This window comes from Mytilus edulis, chromosome 3 (genome assembly GCF_963676685.1).
Source record: "Mytilus edulis chromosome 3, xbMytEdul2.2, whole genome shotgun sequence".
Taxonomy (NCBI): Eukaryota; Metazoa; Mollusca; class Bivalvia; order Mytilida; family Mytilidae; genus Mytilus; species Mytilus edulis.
Window position 1 is genome coordinate 41,245,977 of NC_092346.1, and position 21,858 is coordinate 41,267,834.

The following is a 21,858-nucleotide window of genomic DNA, read 5'->3' on the forward strand; positions in this document are numbered from 1 at the left end:
CTGCTTGAATGTTGATACATACACATGGAAAGTTCACAATTAAGAAGCTGAAATCATCTCTTTTTGTCGTAATGAGTTGTTTTCAACCGATCCTCGTTGTCAATTGCGTGGTTAAAGTCAAGATATGAGGTAAGATTAATTGTATCTGTTGTATGCTTAATTGCCAGTTCGATGGGATAACACATTCAACATAGTCATTTAATTGGGAATTAGGTAGTGAGAGAACATCATCTATATAGGGGAAAGTAAAGTTAAAGAATATTGCTTACTTCGTTTCTTCGTTCCTAAGAAGTTCCTGTATGGTGTCAGCCTCATAAGAATAAAAGAACAAGTTGGCATGTAGATGAGACACAATTGGTTCCAATGGAAATGCCGATAACTTGTATATAAACAAGTCCTCCAAACGTGCTTGTGAGCAGCAACCCTCTATCTAGAAAATTATGATAGGAAATACAAGCCCGTGAGTATCGTGTGAATTTGGAGATATATACTCATTATGCAGGCGCTGCCGGAATGTTGCTACAAAGAAATGAAAAGTTCAAATTTGAAAGGCTGAACTCATCTATTTTGTCGTCTAAGTTTGTATCCAATCGACAATTATGTTAATTTCTAGATGTAAGTCAAGATATGAGGCAGACATAACTGTATCTGTTGTATCGTTTATCTGTAGTTCGATTTGATAGATATGTTCAACATAGTCACCAAATTTTGAAGTATTTATAAAGAGAATATCATCTACTAGTATATAGCGGAAAGTAAAGTTCAAGGATGTTGCTGACATCTTTTGTTTCTTCCTAAGCAGTGCCCGTATGAAGTCGGAAACAGCAAATATACGTTGTAGTTCCTATTTTTGTACGAGGTTCATTTCCAATAACTTCAACTAGTTGAAGTGTCACTTAATATCCTTATATGTTTTGGGAGTAAATTTGCACTTGGCCAATGTTTATTTACATTTTACACATTTACAACTGAAAATCTTTAAGTTGCAGATATTAACGACTGCGTCCAATGGGAATCGTTACCTTGTGGATGTGAAATTTTGACCAAAATATGGCATTGGTGAAGATGAGGGGATTGTATCGTTACCCTTGGTTACAGAAAATGATAAGTAAAGTGACATTGAGGCTAACAAGTAAAACCAACATAAAATTTGGAAGATCGTCAGGTAGCACCCCAATCGATCCTTCCTTGATCCTTATGCAATTTCAGTTCCATTTGTGAGCTTGTTGGTCAACGGAACGCTTTTCTTGACATAGTTCATCTTATCTAGATGTCTTAAATAAAAAATAACAACTTTTAAAAGGACGTTATTACCGAAAGTAATTATCGACAAGTTTTTAATCGGTCGCTGATCAAGAGTACTCAAATTAAATTTTACCTATGACTGTGTTCGTTCATCATTCAATAAAGAAGAATTGGTTAAATCGCTAAGTGTTGTCCTGCAAGGAAATCAGAGTTTTGAGACTTGTCTTTTGCAACTTAATATACTCGTCACTTGGAGATTGAACACTAAACTATTTTGGAAAATAAATTAATATAATGCCCCCTTTTTCACAATGCTTACAACAAAGTTATCCAGTATTCGGACACATCTCTGCATGTTGATGTATAGGTGTAATTTAGTACAATGTCTATAACCATAGGGAGGCCATTTGTCAGTAGGGCACAGGTGTTTTCGACAAACTTTCTGTTTCTCCTTCATTTCCACATTTTATTAACTTGTTTTGACTTGTTTACCCTGTGAAAAGTTATTTTCAATCATTGCAATTTGCATATATATGAATACTTACTGTATAATCTAAGGCCACCGCCCATCGCTACAAAAGCATTACAAATGCATGTATTCCTAGTGAAATGAACTTGAAATACATATTTCCATAAGCGACAAAACCATGCTATTCAACATTCAAAACAAATAGGTATGAAAATAATATCCTTATTTAACCGATAACAGGATGATAGAAAATAGTTGTAACATGGTATTTATGAACGCAATCTGGTAAGTATAATATAGGTTGGCCAATTAATCAGGTAAGTGAGGTTTAGTAACTTTGAATTGATTTTTGCATGCTTGGTAAATGTTAAAGGACATTAACTGTCAAATAAATTCATGATGACACATTTGATTCAAATTAACATATTTGATTTGTTACACACGTATATTCAAATTATGAAAGTTTAAAATAAACAATTTATAAAGTACAGGGTGGGTAATATGTATCAGAATTTCGTGTGTATTTTAGTGTAGACGCCATATTACTAACTATCGAGGTGACCTCCCAGGACTCCTAATTGTCATTTAAATTTGACTTAAACATTAGTTTAGATACAAATAGATAGGAAACTCGTACAAATTTTTTGAATTCATGTTTTAGGTTAAAATATAAAGTAATCATCGTATGAGAATGATTTTTTGTGGTTCAAAACAGTAAATTCAATGGTTTACCTTTGTTAAACTTTCAATGATGACATTTGTTTCCTTTAAATAACTGAATACGCCTTATTCATTCGTAACCCATCTCTTCCTGAGTAGTTTAAATGAAGATCATATGAATACAGATTCAATGTGGTCAAATTATTCACTTGCAAGTGAATAGTTCACAAGCGACGTTCCTTAGCTTATGTAGACAGAATTGAACCAATTGAAAATTGAATTAAGTCTCGTAGATAAGATATATGTACATCTCATAATAATGATATATATGCATTCACAATTTGACGAAATATCTAAAAGTTCTATTCGATCCTTTTGGTGCCAATGAGATTGAATATATAGCTTTATTCGTCTACACAGTATTAAATTAAAACTCACCATAATTACCCCCTTCAAAAAAAGGGTTATTTGTTAACGTTAAAATTGCATGTTTAGATTATTTTATATGTCCAGTTTTATAAATGCACGAAAATGAATTAGAAATAAACACGGAAACCAATGTTAAAATGAGTTCAGTAATCATGCAGTATTTCGCTTGAAAAACTAGCAACGTCGGGCATGCATTTCTGTTGACCTGGTTAATAATGGAAGTTGAAACATACAAATAACAAACTGATTTGTCTTTAAAAGTTCTGAAAACTATCAAAATTGATTGAATTGCTTCTTATAAAACAATTATTAACATGATCAGAAATGTTAACAGTACATTTTGGTACCCTAGACTTAACTTGTAGGATATGAAAGGAGTTGGAATGATCAGGTATCTTTTTGGGCCCTGAAGTAGAAATTTAGTGTAATTATAAATATATCAAATAATATCTTTCAGACGTGGGAAACAACAACAGAGGGGTATCAATAGTTATCAAAGGTACCAGGATTATAATTTAATACGCCAGAAGCGCGTTTGGTCTTCATAAGACTCATCAGTGACGCTCAGATCAAAAAAGTTATAAAGCCAAACAAATACAAAGTTGAATAGCATTGAGGACCCGAAATTCCAAAAGGTTGTGCCAATTACGTCAAGGTAATATATTCCTGGAATAAGAAAATCCTTAGTGTGTCGAAAAATTCAAAGTTTTGTAACAGTAAATTTCTAAAATTACAATGCAATTGAAATTCATGTCAACACCCAAGTGCTGACTACTGGGCGGGTGATATCCTCGGGGACGGAACGGCCACAGGCAGTGGCATCAAACCAGTGGTATAAATAGTTATGAAAGGTACCATGATTATAATTTAATATGCCAGAATGCGCGTTTGGTCTTCATAAGACTCATCAGTGACGCTCAAATCAAAAAAGTTATAAAGCCAAACAAATACAAAGTTGAATAGCATTGAGGACCCGAAATTCCAAAAGGTTGTGCCAATTACGTCAAGGTAATATATTCCTGGAATAAGAAAATCCTTCGTGTGTCGAAAAATTCAAAGTTTTGTAACAGGAAATTTCTAAAATTACAATGCAATTGAAATTCATGTCAACACCCAAGTGCTGACTACTGGGCGGGTGATATCCTCGGGGACGGAACGGCCACAGGCAGTGGCATTAAACCAGTGGTATAAATAGTTATGAAAGGTACCATGATTATTATTTATAAGCCGGACGCGTGTTTCGTCTACATAAGACTCATTAGTGACACTCAGATTAACCTCTATTATTGTATTAACGTGTGAATGAGGCCAAGTACACATTAAGTAAGAGAAAATTTCCCGAAGATGATGTTATCAACATTAAATTGACAACATAATCGTTGAGCTTAAAGAATGTCATTGGTATCAGCAGCCCAGTAGTCAGTACTTCGGTGTTGGCATGAATATCAATTATATGGTCATTTTTTTTTAAAAGTTTCATGTTTACAAAACTTTGAATTTTCCGTAGAATTAAGGATTTTCTTATCCCAGGCATAGATTACCTTAGATGTATTTGGCACAACATTTGGAATTTTGGATCCTCAATGCTCTTCAATTTTGTACTTGTTTAGCCTTATAACTATTTTGATACGAGCGTCACTGATGAGTCTTATGAAGACGAAACGCGCGTGTGGCGTATAAAATTATAATCCTGGTACCTCTGATAACTATTTACACCACTGGGTCGATGCCACTGCTGGTGGACGTTTCGTCACCGAGGGTATCACCAGCCCAGTAGTAAGAACTTGGGTGTCGACATGAATATCAATTATATGGTTATTTTTTTTTAATGAATTTTCTGTTTACAAAACTTTGAATTTTTCGAAAAACTAAGGATTTTCCCAGGCATAGATAACCTTAGACGTATTTGACACAATATTTTTAAATTTTGGGTCCTCAATGCTCTTCAACTTTGTACTTGTTTAGATTTATAACTTTTTTGATATGAACGTCACTAATGAGTCTTATGTAGGCGAAACGCGCTTCTTGCGTATAAAATTATTATCATGGTGCCTTTGATACCTATTAGAGGGTTGATTGTTAAAAAACTGAAGGTATTCTAATAAGTTCTATTTTTGCGCCCTCGGCTTGTTATTGTACTGATACGAAGCAGAATGAAAACATGGTCTTCTGAAAGAAGAAAAAATGCATCTTATTATGTTCTTTATATTCACTATGTAACTATATGACCTATGTTTCAGTAATACATTTCAACTTTCACTATGTCAACTTCCCATTTCGTAACATTGAAACACCTTCTGTTTTCATCCTACAGAGATACAATATCTCATTCGATACGCTACGCTCATGCATGTTTACAACATATGAAAATTATTAACAAGGATAAGCTCCATGCCAAAAAAATGCTTCATCAGTGGAGTGAGAAAAATCGACACTTGAATTTTTTTACTATCCCCATTACAAATTGGTTGACAGCTTCGATGGGTCTTCGATCTCAACTCACTAATGATATGTTTATGCGGTCTTATATCTTTAGATACCAGAATAGTCGTCTGAATTTTCCATAATGATTGTGTCATATTCTAGTTTCTGTCATTTCGACTGATTGCCGATTTGCATGGTGGTTGATGGAAATATTTATCTAGCAGGAGACTAGATAATTTTCTGTTTGCTTCGTCAGCCAAATACTGACTCATTACTCACCAAAATTATAAAAAGGTTCGACCTACACATCAACAAGAACAATGCGAATATCAGGTGTCAATTGATAAAAACGACAAAAAAATGAGATATTTTTGTTTAAATCATCGTATTTTAAGTCCTCTTCTTTCCATCAGCTAAAAAAACTCTCTCATAAATATTTTTTACCCCTTTTATTTTGTTAATGAGAAACATTGGATTGCTGTTCTCATTAACGTTAACCACTTAGCTTCTTTTGTCAATAACGCATGCGTATTTTAGAACGATTCATTAATAGAAAACATAACAATATTATTATCAAATAACCAAAAAAAATGTTCAAATTATAAAATTTTCAGATGTTCATAAATAATGTGTTTATCGAGTACGTTTTCAGGTACATTTCCTAAGGTTTGTAAATCTGAACATTTAATTCAAATGCCAAAGGTTGAAATATTTCGCCTTCTTTACTGATCATGATTAAGAATATGCTAAATGTCTTTAGGCTAAAGTTTTAATTCAAGCATCATATTCACTTAACATTATTAGTGATCAGTTTAATAAAAGCAACAGTAGTTTACCGCTATTCAAAAGTCTTAAATCGATTGAGAGGAAACAGAATATGGGGACACACATATGATATGAGAGGAAAACAGATGAACAGAAACGCTGATGTTAAAATGAGGTATCTGTGAGTTATTTACTTAACATTTTTAGTGATCAGTTAAATAAAGGCAACAGTAGTTTGCCGCTATTCAAAAGTCTTAAATCGATTGAGAGGAAACAGAATTGGAGGAAACACATAGGATATGAGAGGAAAACAGATGAACAGAAACGATGATGTTAAAATGGGGTATATGTGAGTTATTCACTTAACATTATTAGTGATCAGTTAAATAAAGGCAACAGTAGTTTGCCGCTATTCAAAAGTCTTAAATCGATTGAGAGGAAACAAAACCGGTAGAAACACATCAGATATGAGAGGAAAACAGATGAACAAAAACGCTGATGTTAAAATGAGGTATATGCGAGTTAAATTCTGTTTACATTGTTATTTCGGGGCCTTTTATAACTTACTATGCGGTATGGGCTTTGCTTATTGTTGAAGGCCGTACGGTGACCTATAGTTAATTTCTGTGTCATTTTGGTCTCTTAAAAGCTATAAAAGGCCCCGAAATAACAATGTAAACATAATTTAACTCGCATATACCTCATTTTAACATCAGCGTTTTTGTTCATCTGTTTTCCTCTCATATCTGATGTGTTTCCCCCGGTTTTGTTTCCTCTCAATCGATTCAAGACTTTTGAATAGCGGCAAACTACTGTTGCCTTTATTTAACTGATCACTAATAATGTTAATCTTGTGGAGAGTTGTCTAATTGGCAATCATACCACATATTCTTTTTTTTTATATATATATTAACAATTAAAGTATCCTATATACAAAGTATAGTTAACTTGTTAGTTAAATTATCTAAGAAACAAACCTAACCGCAACAACTACTGAGCCATGACAATAAGGTCAGGATCAGATTAGCCCTGTTTGACGGACATATGTACCTACAAGAGTTCAATAAATCAAATATAGCTAATTATTGCCTTTAGTATCTGAGGTATGGACTTGGCATGAGAAATCAACATGCTTAGTGATCTTTGAAATTATGGAAAAGTCATGTGAACCCAGTCGTTGCAAGGACCCAGTATTCCAATTACTATAAGTTAAAAGTTACGTGAATTTTTTTTTAAGTAGTCATTAAACAGTAGAAATGAGATCAAGGGCAATGAACATATGACACATAGGAACATAAGAACACGAGGAACCGGTAGTTAACCAAATATTCTGTCTTCGGAAATAAACAGCTTGATGCAAATAGTTTAAATAAAATTGAGAATGGAAATGGAATAATGCCGTTATTGACGCCGGATTACCATCCCTATTCCCGCATTATGTGACTTTTAGAAGGAGTAACAATTAAAACAATAGTTGTAAGCTGTTTTAAGCTAAATACGTTCCTTTCATTTTCTTTCTGACTTTGATAGATTTTATTAAATCTTGTAAAAATTCTATGAAATTGTTACTTTCCGAAACAAAACTCACACGATGACTGAAGTGTAGTTGTCCTGTAATAAATCATACCGCATCTCCTTATTTCATTCCATATTGTACTTAAAGCCTTCAGTGATCTTCATTATTTCGAAACGTGATTTGTTTTTCAGGTTCACACATTTTAAAAGTTTCAGGAAGTTGTAATGCATTTGATATTTGGTCATTCTTCGGATCCTTGATACTAATAATGTTGTATTAACATTATTGAAGCATTATGACTTTTTACAATCATCTTTTAAAAACGAAAAGGAAAAAAAACCAATACATGTAGCAACCAAAAAATATTTGTCATGTATTTTCATCCATAATCAGTTTGTTTTCTGCATGCAATAAAGATATGTTTGTATTTATTTGTCAATACCTTTACTCAACTAGTAAGACTGTGTATGCCACAGAAAATATCATTGATGCAAAATGTTTGAAAACCTATGTAAAAAGATAATGTTTGTTTCTTGGTAAAGATAAATCAAGAAAAGTTGTTCGTATGCAAGAAATTTATAGAGTATTATTCCATCATACGATAGACACAAAGAATAAAAATTGTTATAAATGCAACATTAAAATAATTAAAAAAAAAATTTTTTAAATTGAAATAAACACAACAAGAGTGCACACGCTGAAATGTCTCGCCTTCTATACTAATCATTGATATTATGTTGATAGTCTTAAGTATAAAGCTAAGCTTTATAACAATTGTCACATAAACTTAACATTAACCAAAATAACTAAACATAGACCAATGAACCTTGAAAATGAGGTCAAGGTCAGATGAACCATGCCAGGCAGACATGTACAGCTAACAATTTTCTATACAACATATATAGTTGACGGATTACTTATAGTTTAAGAAAAATAGACCAAAACACAAAACCTTAACACTGTGCAATGAACCGTGAAAATGAGGTCACGGTCAAATAAAACCTGTGCGACTAACATAAAGATCATAAAATATTTCCATACACCAAATACAGTTGACCTATGGCATATAGTATTAGATAAAAAGACCAAAACTCAAAAACTTAACTTTGACCACTGAACCATGAAAATGAGGTCAAGGTCACATGACATCTGCCCGATAGACATGTACACCTTACAATCGTTCCATACAACAAATATAGTAGACCTATTGCATATAGTATGAGAAAAACAGACCAAAACGCAAAAATTTAACTATAACCACTGAACCATGAAAATGAGGTCAAGGTCAGATGACACCTGCCAGTTGGAGATGTACACCTTACAGTCCTTCCATACACTGAATATACTAGCCCTATTGCTTATAGTATCTGAGATATGGACTTGACCACCAAAACTTAACCTTGTTCACTGATCCATGAAATGAGGTCGAGGTCAAGTGAAAACTGTCTGACAGACATGAGGACATTGCAAGGTACGCACATATCAAATATAGTTATCCTATTACTTATAATAAGAGAGAATTCAACATTACAAAAAATTTGAACTTTTTTTTTCAAGTGGTCACTGAACCATGAAAATGAGGTCAAGGACATTGGACATGTGACTGACGGAAACTTCGTAACATGAGGCATCTATATACAAAGTATGAAGCATCCAGGTCTTCCACCTTCTAAAATATAAAGCTTTTAAGAAGTTAGCTAACACCGCCGCCGCCGCCGGATTACTATCCCTATGTCGAGCTTTCTGCAACAAAAGTTGCAGGCTCGACAATAAAAATTAAATAAAACCCCCATTATGCATTAATAACCATAAGCATTTGCTTGATCAAAAAAAGTTAAATAATAACCATATTTCTCTTTGTTCAGAATGTGTACCACAAAAACGTCATAAAACTATAAATACTATTCTACATCAATGTAAAGGGGTATTTCATATCATATATAAATGCTTAATTATGGACGGACTTCATTACTTATATCACAACTGTAATGACTACGTATATCACAACTGAAATGACAGACATTTTCCCCAAATGAAATAGAAGAAACAGTTGATACTGTCTAGCATATTAACATTGAAATACCAATGAAAATATTTGCAGTAAAATTATATTCCATTTATGAAAAATAATCTCAAGTGGAGCGTATTAAAATTGTATAAATTATGTTGGTCTCGTAGACAAAAAGCGGTAATGAGACAATCCTAAAGTTGATATTTGAACAAATTTAAGAATTGTTATGTCAAACTAAATAGAAAGTTTAATTTTAAGCTTTTAGCGACTTATAACCAGGTGCCCCACAGGGCGCAGCTTTATACGACAGCAGAGGTCGAACCCTGAACAGTTGGGGCAAGTATGGACACAACATTCAAGCTTGATACAGCTCTGAATTTGGATTGTGGTCAAATTATTGACATAATATGAGTTTCTGATACGAAACAAATGTCAAGATCTTACAAATCTATTGCGCAATATTGTGCATTTAAAGATTTCTTCTTCAAACTTTTAAAAAACTTGGAATTTGAGAAATTTGGGGGATAAAATTGAAAACTGCTACCCCCTTTTTTTGGCAATTAGTCCAAAACCTGACATTTCTTTATACATAATTTACACGTGTAAGGGAGGTAAATCAGAACATACCTAACATTGTATGTTTCTGAATTACATCCCTTACACTGCTTTAAAATTGTCTTTGTTGTCCATTGACCAGAAAAAACCTATTTTTTTAAATTATATAGATCCGAATTACATCCCTTACACTGCTTTAAAATTGTCTTTATTGTCCATTGACCAGAAAAACCTATTTTTTAAATTATATAGATCCATTCACTAGAACAAAAGTTATTGTCCGGAAACAAAATGCGTCTTTGGACGACGACGCAGACGCAGACGACATGATACCATTATACGACGCAAAATAAATTTTTGCGGTCGTATAAAAAAACCTGAGTTAAAAAAGTCTGTTTCCATTTATATCACAATAAAATAATACATAAAAACGAAAAGTTCATCTTTGTGAATTCATGACCTGTGTATTTCAAATTTATGCCGCAGATAACCACAACGACTTATCTCTGTCATTGATTCATTATTAAATGGTACAAAGTTTCTTAAATTAGGCAAACCTGCTGCCTTTTGTTGGTTGAAAGACATGCAAAAGACTAAAACACGAAAAATCAATAAATGTGTGTCATACTACATTTGATCTTAATGCATTTACGTATAAAGTACTTTGTTTTGCAATTAAGATAATATCTTATATAAAGTATACAAAAAAAATAATTCAAATATTTTGCAAAACAGAGGCGACATCTATTATCCACCGCACCCGCCGCATCCTCCTCCACATCCACCTCCACATCCACCACCATCACCACCGCCGCCACCATCCCCACCCCCGCAACCGCCCCCATCACCTCCATAGCCCCCATCACCTCCGTAATCCCCACCATCACCTCCGTAGCCCCCATCATCACCTCCAAAACCCCCACCATCACCAAAGTCTCCACCATCCCCATTATCTCCGGCTTCAAAATCCCCGACATCGTTGTCATCATATCCGTAATCTTCATTGTCGTGATCACAGTCATAGTAATTATTCTCTATGTTCATGTCACCTCCATGACTTCCAAAACTACCATAACTTCCCCAGTATCCACCATACGGGTGCGGTCCCCAGCCCCAACCATATCCCCATCCATAGCCTGGACCGTATCCACCGAGACCATAGCCTAGTGCACCTCCTAAAAGCATTCCTGAAATACAATGTGAAATTAAAACTAGTTTTATCAAACGTGTTTCAATGATGCCTTTGTTTTACAACATATTATTGACACATACGACGATTAAAATAGAAGTGTGTGTAAATGAATAACTATGTTCCTATAATATTTCACGATTTATTTTTTATAAGGAAACCTAGCAATATCTTCCATGTTTAAATCGGAACTTTTGTCACAATTATAATCACAATGAATGTGTATATTGTTATCAAAACGTTTATTTCAAAGTATAAAAAATGTAATCCGAAAAAGATACTAGATATGGCTGACATAGCATGTTATTTGCTAAGGAATAAACATACTCCGTCTTTAACACATCTAACCGACTAACTACTATTATAATGAGGCCATATGACATAATTTCAGACAGACAGACAGATAGACACATATGTCACAAAACCAATCTGCATACAAAACATTGTCGACCAGTCATATATAGTCGATAATGTTTGGTTTGAAAAAAAATTAAAGAGTATAAAAAACAGTGTTCTATAAACCACAAAGATATTTCTTTATTTCTACCATTGCTTGTTACATTTTCATCTGCAAGATACATTTTAAGCTACTTATAAAGTATAAATACAAATTCACAATTAGCTTGAAATAATACATAATATACCATCAATCTAATAGTTTTTTATTATAAATTTAACTTATTCTAACTCTTTCGTGTAACACATCCTTTTTGTAGAAACAGCTTTTGTATTTGCAAGGCCCTTTTTGCTTATAACATATAATGATTTTTTCATACATCTATAGCGTTAAAGGCCCATGGCAATGACATTCCAGGTAAAATCATTATAATTTAGTCCAAAAAGCAGAAACATCATTATTTATTTTTGATGGTATGGATTTTGTAAACTTAAAAGAGAGGTCCATATCATAACCATTGACAGAAAAAAAATCCTAGGTACAGATGTATATAGAAACAATCATGTCAAATATCGATGATTCTTAATGAATATTGTGAAAGCTCTACAATCGATTATTCACCAAAACCAGTTCCTGCTTCTCCTAAACTTACCAGTTGCAAAGTCATTATTGTCACGATGTCCCCCTCCTCCTCCTCCACCATTCTGTACTACAACAGTTGTGTGACCACCTCCTTGACCTTATTTGGTAAAATATCAAGTAATAATTGAATGCATTAGTCTTATATAAATTAATTATTGATGTCACAAGTCTTCTGATTGGCTAGAAAAATATTCCATCAGCTCTTTGGCCGTTATACATCAATAAATAAATGAATTTAGTATTCTTTAGAGATGTAAAAAGTCTTCTGATTGGCTGAAAGTGTTTTGTCTATCAGCTCATAGACATAATTTAGTCATCTGTCATTGTGATCATCAACGTTTTTTATGATTTACTCCTTCAAGTGGATTTTTGAAATAATTGTAAGGAACGATTTAATATTTTTTCTGTTTATTCGAAAAAAAACTAAAAAAAATGTGTATCACTCTTTTAAATAACAAGCTATACGGGTTCTTTAGTGTGTATCACATTTTTTGATTGACAACATATTTGTAACGTTCGGAGACTGTCGGCATCCCAATGGGAATAAACTGTGCCCCTCTACTTGCCGACTTGCTTCTTTATTATTATGAGGCTGACTTCATGCAGGAACTTCTTAGGAAGAGAGATAAGAAGTTAGCAATATCCTTTAACTCTACTTTCCGCTATATAGATGACGTTCTTTCACTAAACAATTCAAAATTTGGTGACTATGTGGAACGCATCTATCCCATCGAATTGGAGATAAAGGATACTACAGATACAGTTAAGTCGGCTTCATATCTTGACTTACATCTAGATATTGACAATGAGGGTCGGTTGAAAACAAAACTTTACGACAAAAGAGATGATTTCAGCTTTCCAATTGTGAACTTTCCATTTCTAAGTAGCAACATTCCAGCAGCACCTGCATACGGGGTATATATCTCCCAATTGATACGATATTCCCGTGCTTGCATTTCCTATCATGATTTTCTTGATAGAGGGTTACTGCTCACAAGGAAGCTATTAAACCAAGAGTTCCAAATGGTGAAGTTGAAATCATCCCTTCGTAAATTTTACGGACGCCATCACGAGTTGGTTGACTGTTATGGAATAACCGTTTCACAAATGATATCGGATATGTTCCTTACGTCGTAAGTACAATCCCCTTCCCTTTCATGAATGTGACCTACCGAATTAGACTATTTACCGGATTTGTAATCACATAAGCAACACGACGGGTGCCACATGTGGAGCAGGATCTGCTTACCCTTCCGGAGGTAATATAGTTACTTCATGTCCAGCAAATGAACCAAAAAATATCACTCTATATATAAATGAGGTGAAAAGATATCAAAGGGACCATTAAAATCCAATCATTGTCTTTGAACAATAAGAAAAATGCCGAAGAGATAAACAGTCAATAAAGAGCGGCACAGAAAATTAAAGATGGAACGACAAGAACCTACGCAAAAGCCGGGGAGATCTTCTTCTCATTTATATGTTCAGGAAAAGAGATCAAGATTCTGGTTATATCAGAAGGATTTCCATGGTCATATGTGACACATTTATTCTCTATAACGGTCATCCTAATCATGATGACGTACATACACTTTTGGAAGGGTGACTGTCATCCAAGTGAAAGGTTTAGCTAGCTATCAAATCATGTTTGATCAACCATTTTCGACATCAGAAAATGTCTGTAATAAGTCAGGAATATGACAGTTGTTATCTTTTAATTGGATGTGGTTGAGATTTGATTTTGCCATCAGCATACTTTCTGTTTTGAATTATCCTCGGAGTTCGGTATATTTTGTTTTTTATTAATCATATAATTGCAATCTAAATGCAGAATAAAACACTTTTCAAGTATTTTGTTTTAATTATATTTCTGAAAACCAGGTTCACTTAACGAAAAGCTGAAGTTAGACAAGAATCCCAGATCTCCGACTGTATCCCCAATGTATTGCTAAAATTACTGGACTTCAATCATTCAATAGTTGAAACATACCCAATCAACCAATATTTTATATATTTAAATTTGTTTTTCTGCATTATAGCTTTTGTTTGTTTGTTTTTCTGCATTATAGCTTTTGTTTGTTTGTTTTTCTGCATTATAGCTTTTGTTTGTTTTACTTACCGTTCTGTCGTATTTGCTGGTTAGGTTGCTGGTTAGGTGGATAGCCATTATTTGTTGGTGGGTAAGCTAAAAAATGAGGTCAGTATCATAGCAATAAATATCTTAAAATAATCTATACTTTATTCCTCTTATGACAGGATTCAATTTACAATTAAAGCATTGTATAAATGGATATGTATATTAATGATGATTTTTATCTAATGCATGTATATTTTTATGAAAACTATAGAAGATAGAGAAAGAATGTAAAAAACTGTTCTTATTTAGTGATTTTCGACAAATGTTTTAACATAATACCGGGTATTTTGTAAGCTATGACAGATATTACTTAATCTTTAAGCAGCAAACATTGTGAGCATAATAGATCTATAAATCAGCAGATAATACGAATGATATTGTCAAAACGTTCTTCCAGCAGCTGAAGTACCTAAATGACAATTACGACCTTTTTTCAAATATTTTAGTATTGTTACGGATTGTCCATAAATAAATATCTGCCTGATAACATTTTCACAACACAGTTGCCATTATTCTTGTTGCATTATATCATTGTCAGATAATTATGCAAAATACCAGGTGAGCAATACAGTGTCATTGGAGTCTCCAGTTTGCTTACATTTCAAAATATTTATAAAGTGTAAGTAACATTCGTTTTGCAGTAGGTCCATCCCAGCGTCTTATATATGATCTGACTGTTTGAATATAAAAATTAACTTATTAAAAATAGCAGACTTACCAGCATTGTTAGCAGCTGCAAAAGGAAACAATGGATCAAATTGCAGTTTATGCAAATTAGTACATATTTCAAAGTTTATAAATTATGCATGAGCCAGTATGTTCGGTTCTGAATTTTAATGTATTTGGCTTTTGACAAAAGTTTTGATTAAAATACAAATAAAATAGGACTTGATACCTCATAAGATATTAGACCAAAATATGCTCATGATATAACAGCTTCATCTATCAAACGCCACTTTTCCTTAGGGAGATGGATTCTTATTTCCATATAAAATTAAAATGTACACTTTTACTCTTATCAAAACTAGAACTCGAATATTTTTTTGTGATATATAATTAAATGATTAGTCTTGATATAGGTAGATGTGAGACGTATTAGAAAACAAATGAAATCAACGAAAACCAATTTTTAATTTCTCATCAACAATTCATTGATTTTCAAAAAAATATGAAACATTGCTGTTAGATAAAGTTTCGTTTCACTAATGAGAATAATCATAGGATCACCGACTTCACATTTTGTTTGTTTTAACTATATTCGAGAAGAAAAACACTCAAAACGAGGTTTGAAGAACACTGCATTGAATACAAAATTTAATCCTGGTATCTATGATGAGTTCATTGATTAATTGTTACATCTGTGGTCATGTTTAAACATCTTTAAATAAAACAAATTCTGAAACAATATCAAGATATATGATTTCTTGATCGACAACATATTTGTTTGAGGACGGTTTTCTCAACAACAATCGGTATTCCAATGGGAACCAACTCTGCTACTCTTTCCGACTTGTTCGTTTATTTATAGAGTGCTTTATTTATACAGAAACTTCTAATGGGGAATAACACATCTAGCATTATCCTTCACGTTCCGCTATATCAGATGTATTTAGATGAAAATAAATAATTCAGAGTTTGTTGACTATGTTTAAACGCATATATCCTACCGAATGAATACAATTAATTATTCCTTTATCTTGACTAACATCATTATTTTATTTACTATGATGGGCATGGATATGTATTACGTTTTTGTCATATCCACACTCCCTTCTTAGTTTGGGACACTAGCGAATATGATGTATTATCGATTTATTACTTTCAATGACTGACAAACAAGTGTCAATAGTTGATCAGGATTTGCTGTAGCACCTGAACTTACTCGCCACGCCGTTTGGTTATTCTTTTTGTCGATTTAGCTTGATCATCAAGTTGATTGTTTTTCTTTTAATTGTTATCTTTTTCCCTTTTTGTTCAAGTTAAACAGTTCATCATTATATTTTTATATTCACTTAAATATGTTAAAGTTCAACATGAATAAGCTCTATGCAAAATTTTACAAAATATAGTGACATTGAAAAATTACTCTTTTGTGGCCTTAAGATTTGTTTCTTCTTCACACTTACGATGCACAACATTAGGATTGAATCCATATGGTGGTGGTTGACCATTTTGTTGTGGTTGGCCATTCTGCTTTGCATGGTGAGAATGAGGCGGTCTTTCTGGTCTTGGGGGTGGTGGAGGTAGCTAAAATAAAATATACAATTTAATAAATAAAAATCCGGCGAAAAATTCAGTTGATAAAACAACTTCCATTGAAAAATTTAAATTTACTATTTTTCATATTTATCAGACAGAAAGGAAAACAAAATTGTATTTTCTAAAATGTGTCTCAATGAATATAAAATATACAATTGAGCAATCACTTGTTTTACAGAAACATAACAAAGATGATTCAAGTATTTAAACTAAAGCTATATTTATAAGTATGAAATTTTCATTAAATTTTACCTCAAGCATAACTGATCAAGAGATAGTTATTGTAGAAATGAGCAATATATTGGTACCGTTAATTTTCGTATTACAATTGCCTTTGGGGTGCAAGTCGACAAGGGTAACATCAGTTCAATGGTTAGCACTAAGTACTGACATGAAAATACTAGTACACACATTGTTTCATTGAAATTTTCGAAATCATATAAAATAAAGGAATGTATCCGTCTCATAAAAACCTTTGATTCCTTGTCCAGGTTTGGTTTGGTTTTTGTTGTTGTTTTTTTTGTTTTAACAGCTCTTATTTTAGATTTTTGATTTTTCAAATATTTATTACGGCTCTGATCAACATTGTAGATACACATATTACCGAACTACACATCTGGTAAGAAAATAGTATGTACTGTTAATATTATTGCTTTGTACTTACTGTTGGTTGTATAGCATCTAGCCAAGCCCTGTAAATATGTAATATATGAAATAAAATATATAAAATAATAATATCACATCTACACACTCTTAAAACACAAGTCTTTATACAGCAAATGTGATTAGGTGGTTAAGAGTGAATTTTTAAAATTATATTCATATTTGTATATAAATATTAGTGTAAACATTTTGTGAGATATCTTGAAATGATCAAATGATGAACAAACAAAAAGCAATTTCCTTTCCATTACTTTTTACAGATGTTTTTCAAAGAGTTTATTCAAGGCAAAAAAGGAGCATATTTTGGGTAATAATAAACAATTCAGAGCATATTTGATACGGTTTTGATGCGCACATATTTCTGAAATAACTGACCGTCCTCGGGTTTTCAGGACATACATATTGATCTGAAATTAAACTCACTTCATTTCTTCGTCTCCGCCATCAAACAATATCCAGTTCATCACAATATTTTGTTTCTTTGTTCCTTTCTTGAAAATATTAGGTATACCCATCATATGTGTTGCCAATCTGCCTTTGGGAAGATCTGGTCTCCCTGTTATATGAAGGCACATTGGTCCGACTGCCATATAATTTGCTACCATCTGTAATCAACAACTGCCATGTTAGTTTAAAAGTAATCAAAGAGGGATGTAAATCGTGTATCCATACCATTGAAACAGAAAAGAAACAGGAAGGTATAATTTTGGCAAGCTAAATATTGACAGGAAGATTTTATAAACAGTTAGTGAGCAATGGTTAATTATATATATTTCTATGCATGTTTGAATATAAATTAAAAGCAAGGATTTAAACGCCTTTCTTTTAAGATGTGTTTTCGACAGTAAAACTAAGATATTGTTTTGATTGTCGAATGCCTTATGTAAACGTAAAAAAGATGAATAATGCATGGTATTTATGGATAGATAACAGATTACTCTAATTAAGGCATTTCTACCTCAGGAATAGATTACCTTAGCTGTATTTGGCACTACTTTTAGGATTTTATGGTCCTCAAAGCTCTTCAACATGTTCAACTTCGTACTTTATTTTGCCTTTTAAACATCTTTTGATTCGAGCGTCATTGATAAGTCTCTTGTAGACGAAACGCGCGTCTGGCGTAAATATAAATTTTAATCCTGTTATCTATGATGAGTTTATTTTCAAATTAATGCAATGTTAGTATTATACACCAATTATGTAATCAATTATAATGTTAACTGTGACCACAAAATTTTACAAGAAATTTCCACTTTTAATTGGAATTAGTTCCTTCGTGGATATCCCGGGAGAGTTTATTTTATTATATGTTGTACCTAGAGCCATTATCTACAAAAGAGTGTCTCAGATTTTTGATACAATGTATAGATAAAATTTTACACGGAATCAAATACTATCTACTTGTATGTGGTAAGGATGCCTACACTAATTAAAGATTTATGAGAGAATGGAATATGATAGCGATAATTTAAGACACCATTTTGTAGCTCCTGCTGTGTTGATTAAGATTTCGTTAAAATTTCCTGTATAGTTATATAGACGATAGAACTTTATTCATTCAAGTGAACTGACCAAGATTGTGTCATTAATTGCATAATAATTGATTACATTATGATTGCATAACAAAAATATTGCATTCATTTAAAAGGTTAATCTTTTATCTATCTATGTATACCTCCTTTATTAATTTATATCCAGTCTTAAGACAAAATTACAGCATTTTAAAGGTTGGAGATTGGAAGCAGAAAAATCTTTGTATTGTGCACCTTAAAGGTATGCTTTCCAAATGTAACTTCATTCATAAAATCTTAAGTATGCTCTACCTCAGGAATGAATTAGCTTATCTGCATCTGGCAAAAACGTTCGGAATTATGTTTCCTCTCACCTTCATTCTTTCATTTACCCTGTAACGTTTTTTTTTATTATTATTATTCGAGGGTCGTGCCAGGATGAGTCTCTTGTAGATAAAACGCGCGTCTGGCGAAAATAATATTAGACGGATAACTTTAATCATTTGTTTCACAATCAAATGACGATATTAAACTTTAATATATATATAAAAAAATCACCTTCAGTTTGACACCACCACTGTGTTGGTAGCTGCTGTGGTCGGAGAACCATATTAGACTGCTGTCTTGATACAGTACAAAATATCGAGATTTCCAGCCTTTGCTTAAGAATCCCTCTGTGAACAATGTATATTGATATCAATAATAACAATCTTTCATGTTAGGAATAAACTACAGACAAATGTATATGTGAAAAGAAAAAAAATACCGAAATCCAATAAAAATTCAAAACGGAAAGTCCCTGATCAAATAGCAAAATTAAAAGCTAAAACACATCAACATATGGAAAACAACTGTCATATTCCTGACTTCGTCCAGAAATTATCTTATCTATAGTTGTAAGAAGCTTCAATATTTATGAATGTTTAGTTTCTTTATATTTAATGACAATGTTAGAAGGCGATATTCTAAAAATATGTACTGTTATAGGTTTTTTCCAATTTACTAAGTAATGCGTCATAAATAAGATATCTTAAACCCACATATAAATGAAAAGTAGCAACTAACATAGATTGTTTTCGTTGAAATAATCATACCGAGTTCTAATAAGATTATCGCATCAAAAAGGGTGACTTCATTGCACTTTTTGCTGTTATATCCATTACTCTACAGCTATGCTATGAAATTAATATTTCAAAAATTCCTTTTTTCTTTTATAATACTATTATCCTTATTTTTGTCAAACTTTTGTCATTTATGTTGACTATTTTTCATACGTACTTTCATAAATCTTCAGATAGCCTGTCTTTACTACAGGTGCAGTTGGCCCTACAAAAATATGCAAAGTTCAATGTACATGTATTTAGACAAGGAATCGTTTTCTTAACATCGTCATTTGACGTCATTGTTTAAGTACCTTACTTTTTCATTAAAATGTACCTTCTAAACTTTTCCGACAACAGCTTTGACAACAAGAGGTCATCCGTGCTAGACATTTGTTATGTTCGTTTACGCAAATCTCTATAATGGCTGGAAACTAATGGGCGTTCAATAAAAAATAACTGAAAATGGGTGAAAACAATTGATTCATACAAGTAAACCTTTGGATTGCGTTGTGCTACTTTTTATTTGTACCACGTTATGAAAAATTATCGACAAGTGTACCCTGTCAGATCCTTTAACAACTTTCCATATGATTTTTAGCATGATTGGTAGCTAAATTTTAAAATATCATAAAAACTAGTTTCGTGCTTATATGATTTTTTTCTTTAAATTTTATTTATTACAATTTCGAAATGTGATATCGTACCAGCACATAGTTTAGATTCTTAAATGAAATCAAGCCCCCCCCCTCCTTCTCCCCTCCCCTCCCCCCTCATTTCCTTGAAATTATTTTCAATTGAGGTTATATTTAAGGTAGCTCGGGCCTATTCGAAGTTTCTATCAGAAGTGCCATATTTTTTCTTATTTTATTTTTTACAGAAAGTGAATCAAATTGGTAAAAAGAAAATAGGGGGTCACGGACCATTTAAGCTCAAAATTTTACTTTTAAACAGGTATGTAAAAGGGACCATTTTTCAATGAAATGATGGGGGAAATCGAGGTGTTGACATATTTTTATCGGAATATCAAAAAAACGTTCTATGAAACTTGGTCCAAAACTGTAATATAAAAAGCTGAAATATAGCTTCAAAGAATGAGCAAATAAAAAACATAGGTCACCGATAAGCCAATAAAATTATTTTAGTCACATAACTACAATGATTTAACATTTCTAATCAATCAAAATATTTAAAAAAAAATATATGGAATTTACGACAAATATTTTTGTAATTCATGCGTGAAATTATGCGCAGTCGAATAGTCCCGAGCCACCTTAAGAGGGTCTATTGTAAACGTATGATTCCATGTAACATAGAATCATACGTTTACAATAGATCCATACAAATGGAGGCTTATCTTGCAAAACCTATCCAAAATAGCCAGTACTTCTTTATATGCACAAAATTATGGGTATTAATTTACGGTAATTAAGTGTTTTGACATTTTGGAAATCATTTGAAATGTAGATGTATCTTTTCTTTAATAGTTCTGCTCCTTTGTCCGGTTGTCTGTTAGTATTTTTTGCCCTGTTTGGTTTCATTGGTCCTTCAGCGTTGATACAAGGTTTTGGGTTATTTGATATTTTGACCTCGAGCGGGACTAAGGAAATTAATGGTTGAAATGCGCATCAGGTGCAATAAATTGTGTACAGTAAATCTTATGTTTCAATCTTAGTTTCTCATTTGTTTTTCTTGTTCGTGGTTTGTATGAATCTACAGTAATCAACCGACATTCAATCAAATTATTACTTTCGCTTATGATATTTTTTAATCGAAAGGGGAATAGTTCCTTCACAAACATGTATTAGAACACGTTTACATTGTCGATGAATCAAATTCAACTCCTATGATATTAAGGTGCAATATGCTTTCTTGTATGTGCGTGC

General features: G+C 32.5%; 1 protein-coding gene across 1 annotated transcript in view; it reads right to left on the reverse strand.

Moving 5' to 3' along the window:
• The window catches only part of LOC139516493 (uncharacterized), a 93,481-nt gene that overhangs the window by 63,110 nt on the left and 8,513 nt on the right, over positions 1-21,858 (reverse strand). Inside the window, exons 2-5 of the mRNA XM_071306634.1 lie at positions 20,151-20,198; positions 19,431-19,546; positions 17,785-17,966; positions 17,363-17,390 (exon numbers count right to left, since the gene is read on the reverse strand). Coding sequence (XP_071162735.1) covers positions 17,363-17,390; positions 17,785-17,966; positions 19,431-19,546; positions 20,151-20,198 — 374 coding nt within the window. The remainder of the gene's footprint in view (positions 1-17,362; positions 17,391-17,784; positions 17,967-19,430; positions 19,547-20,150; positions 20,199-21,858) is intronic.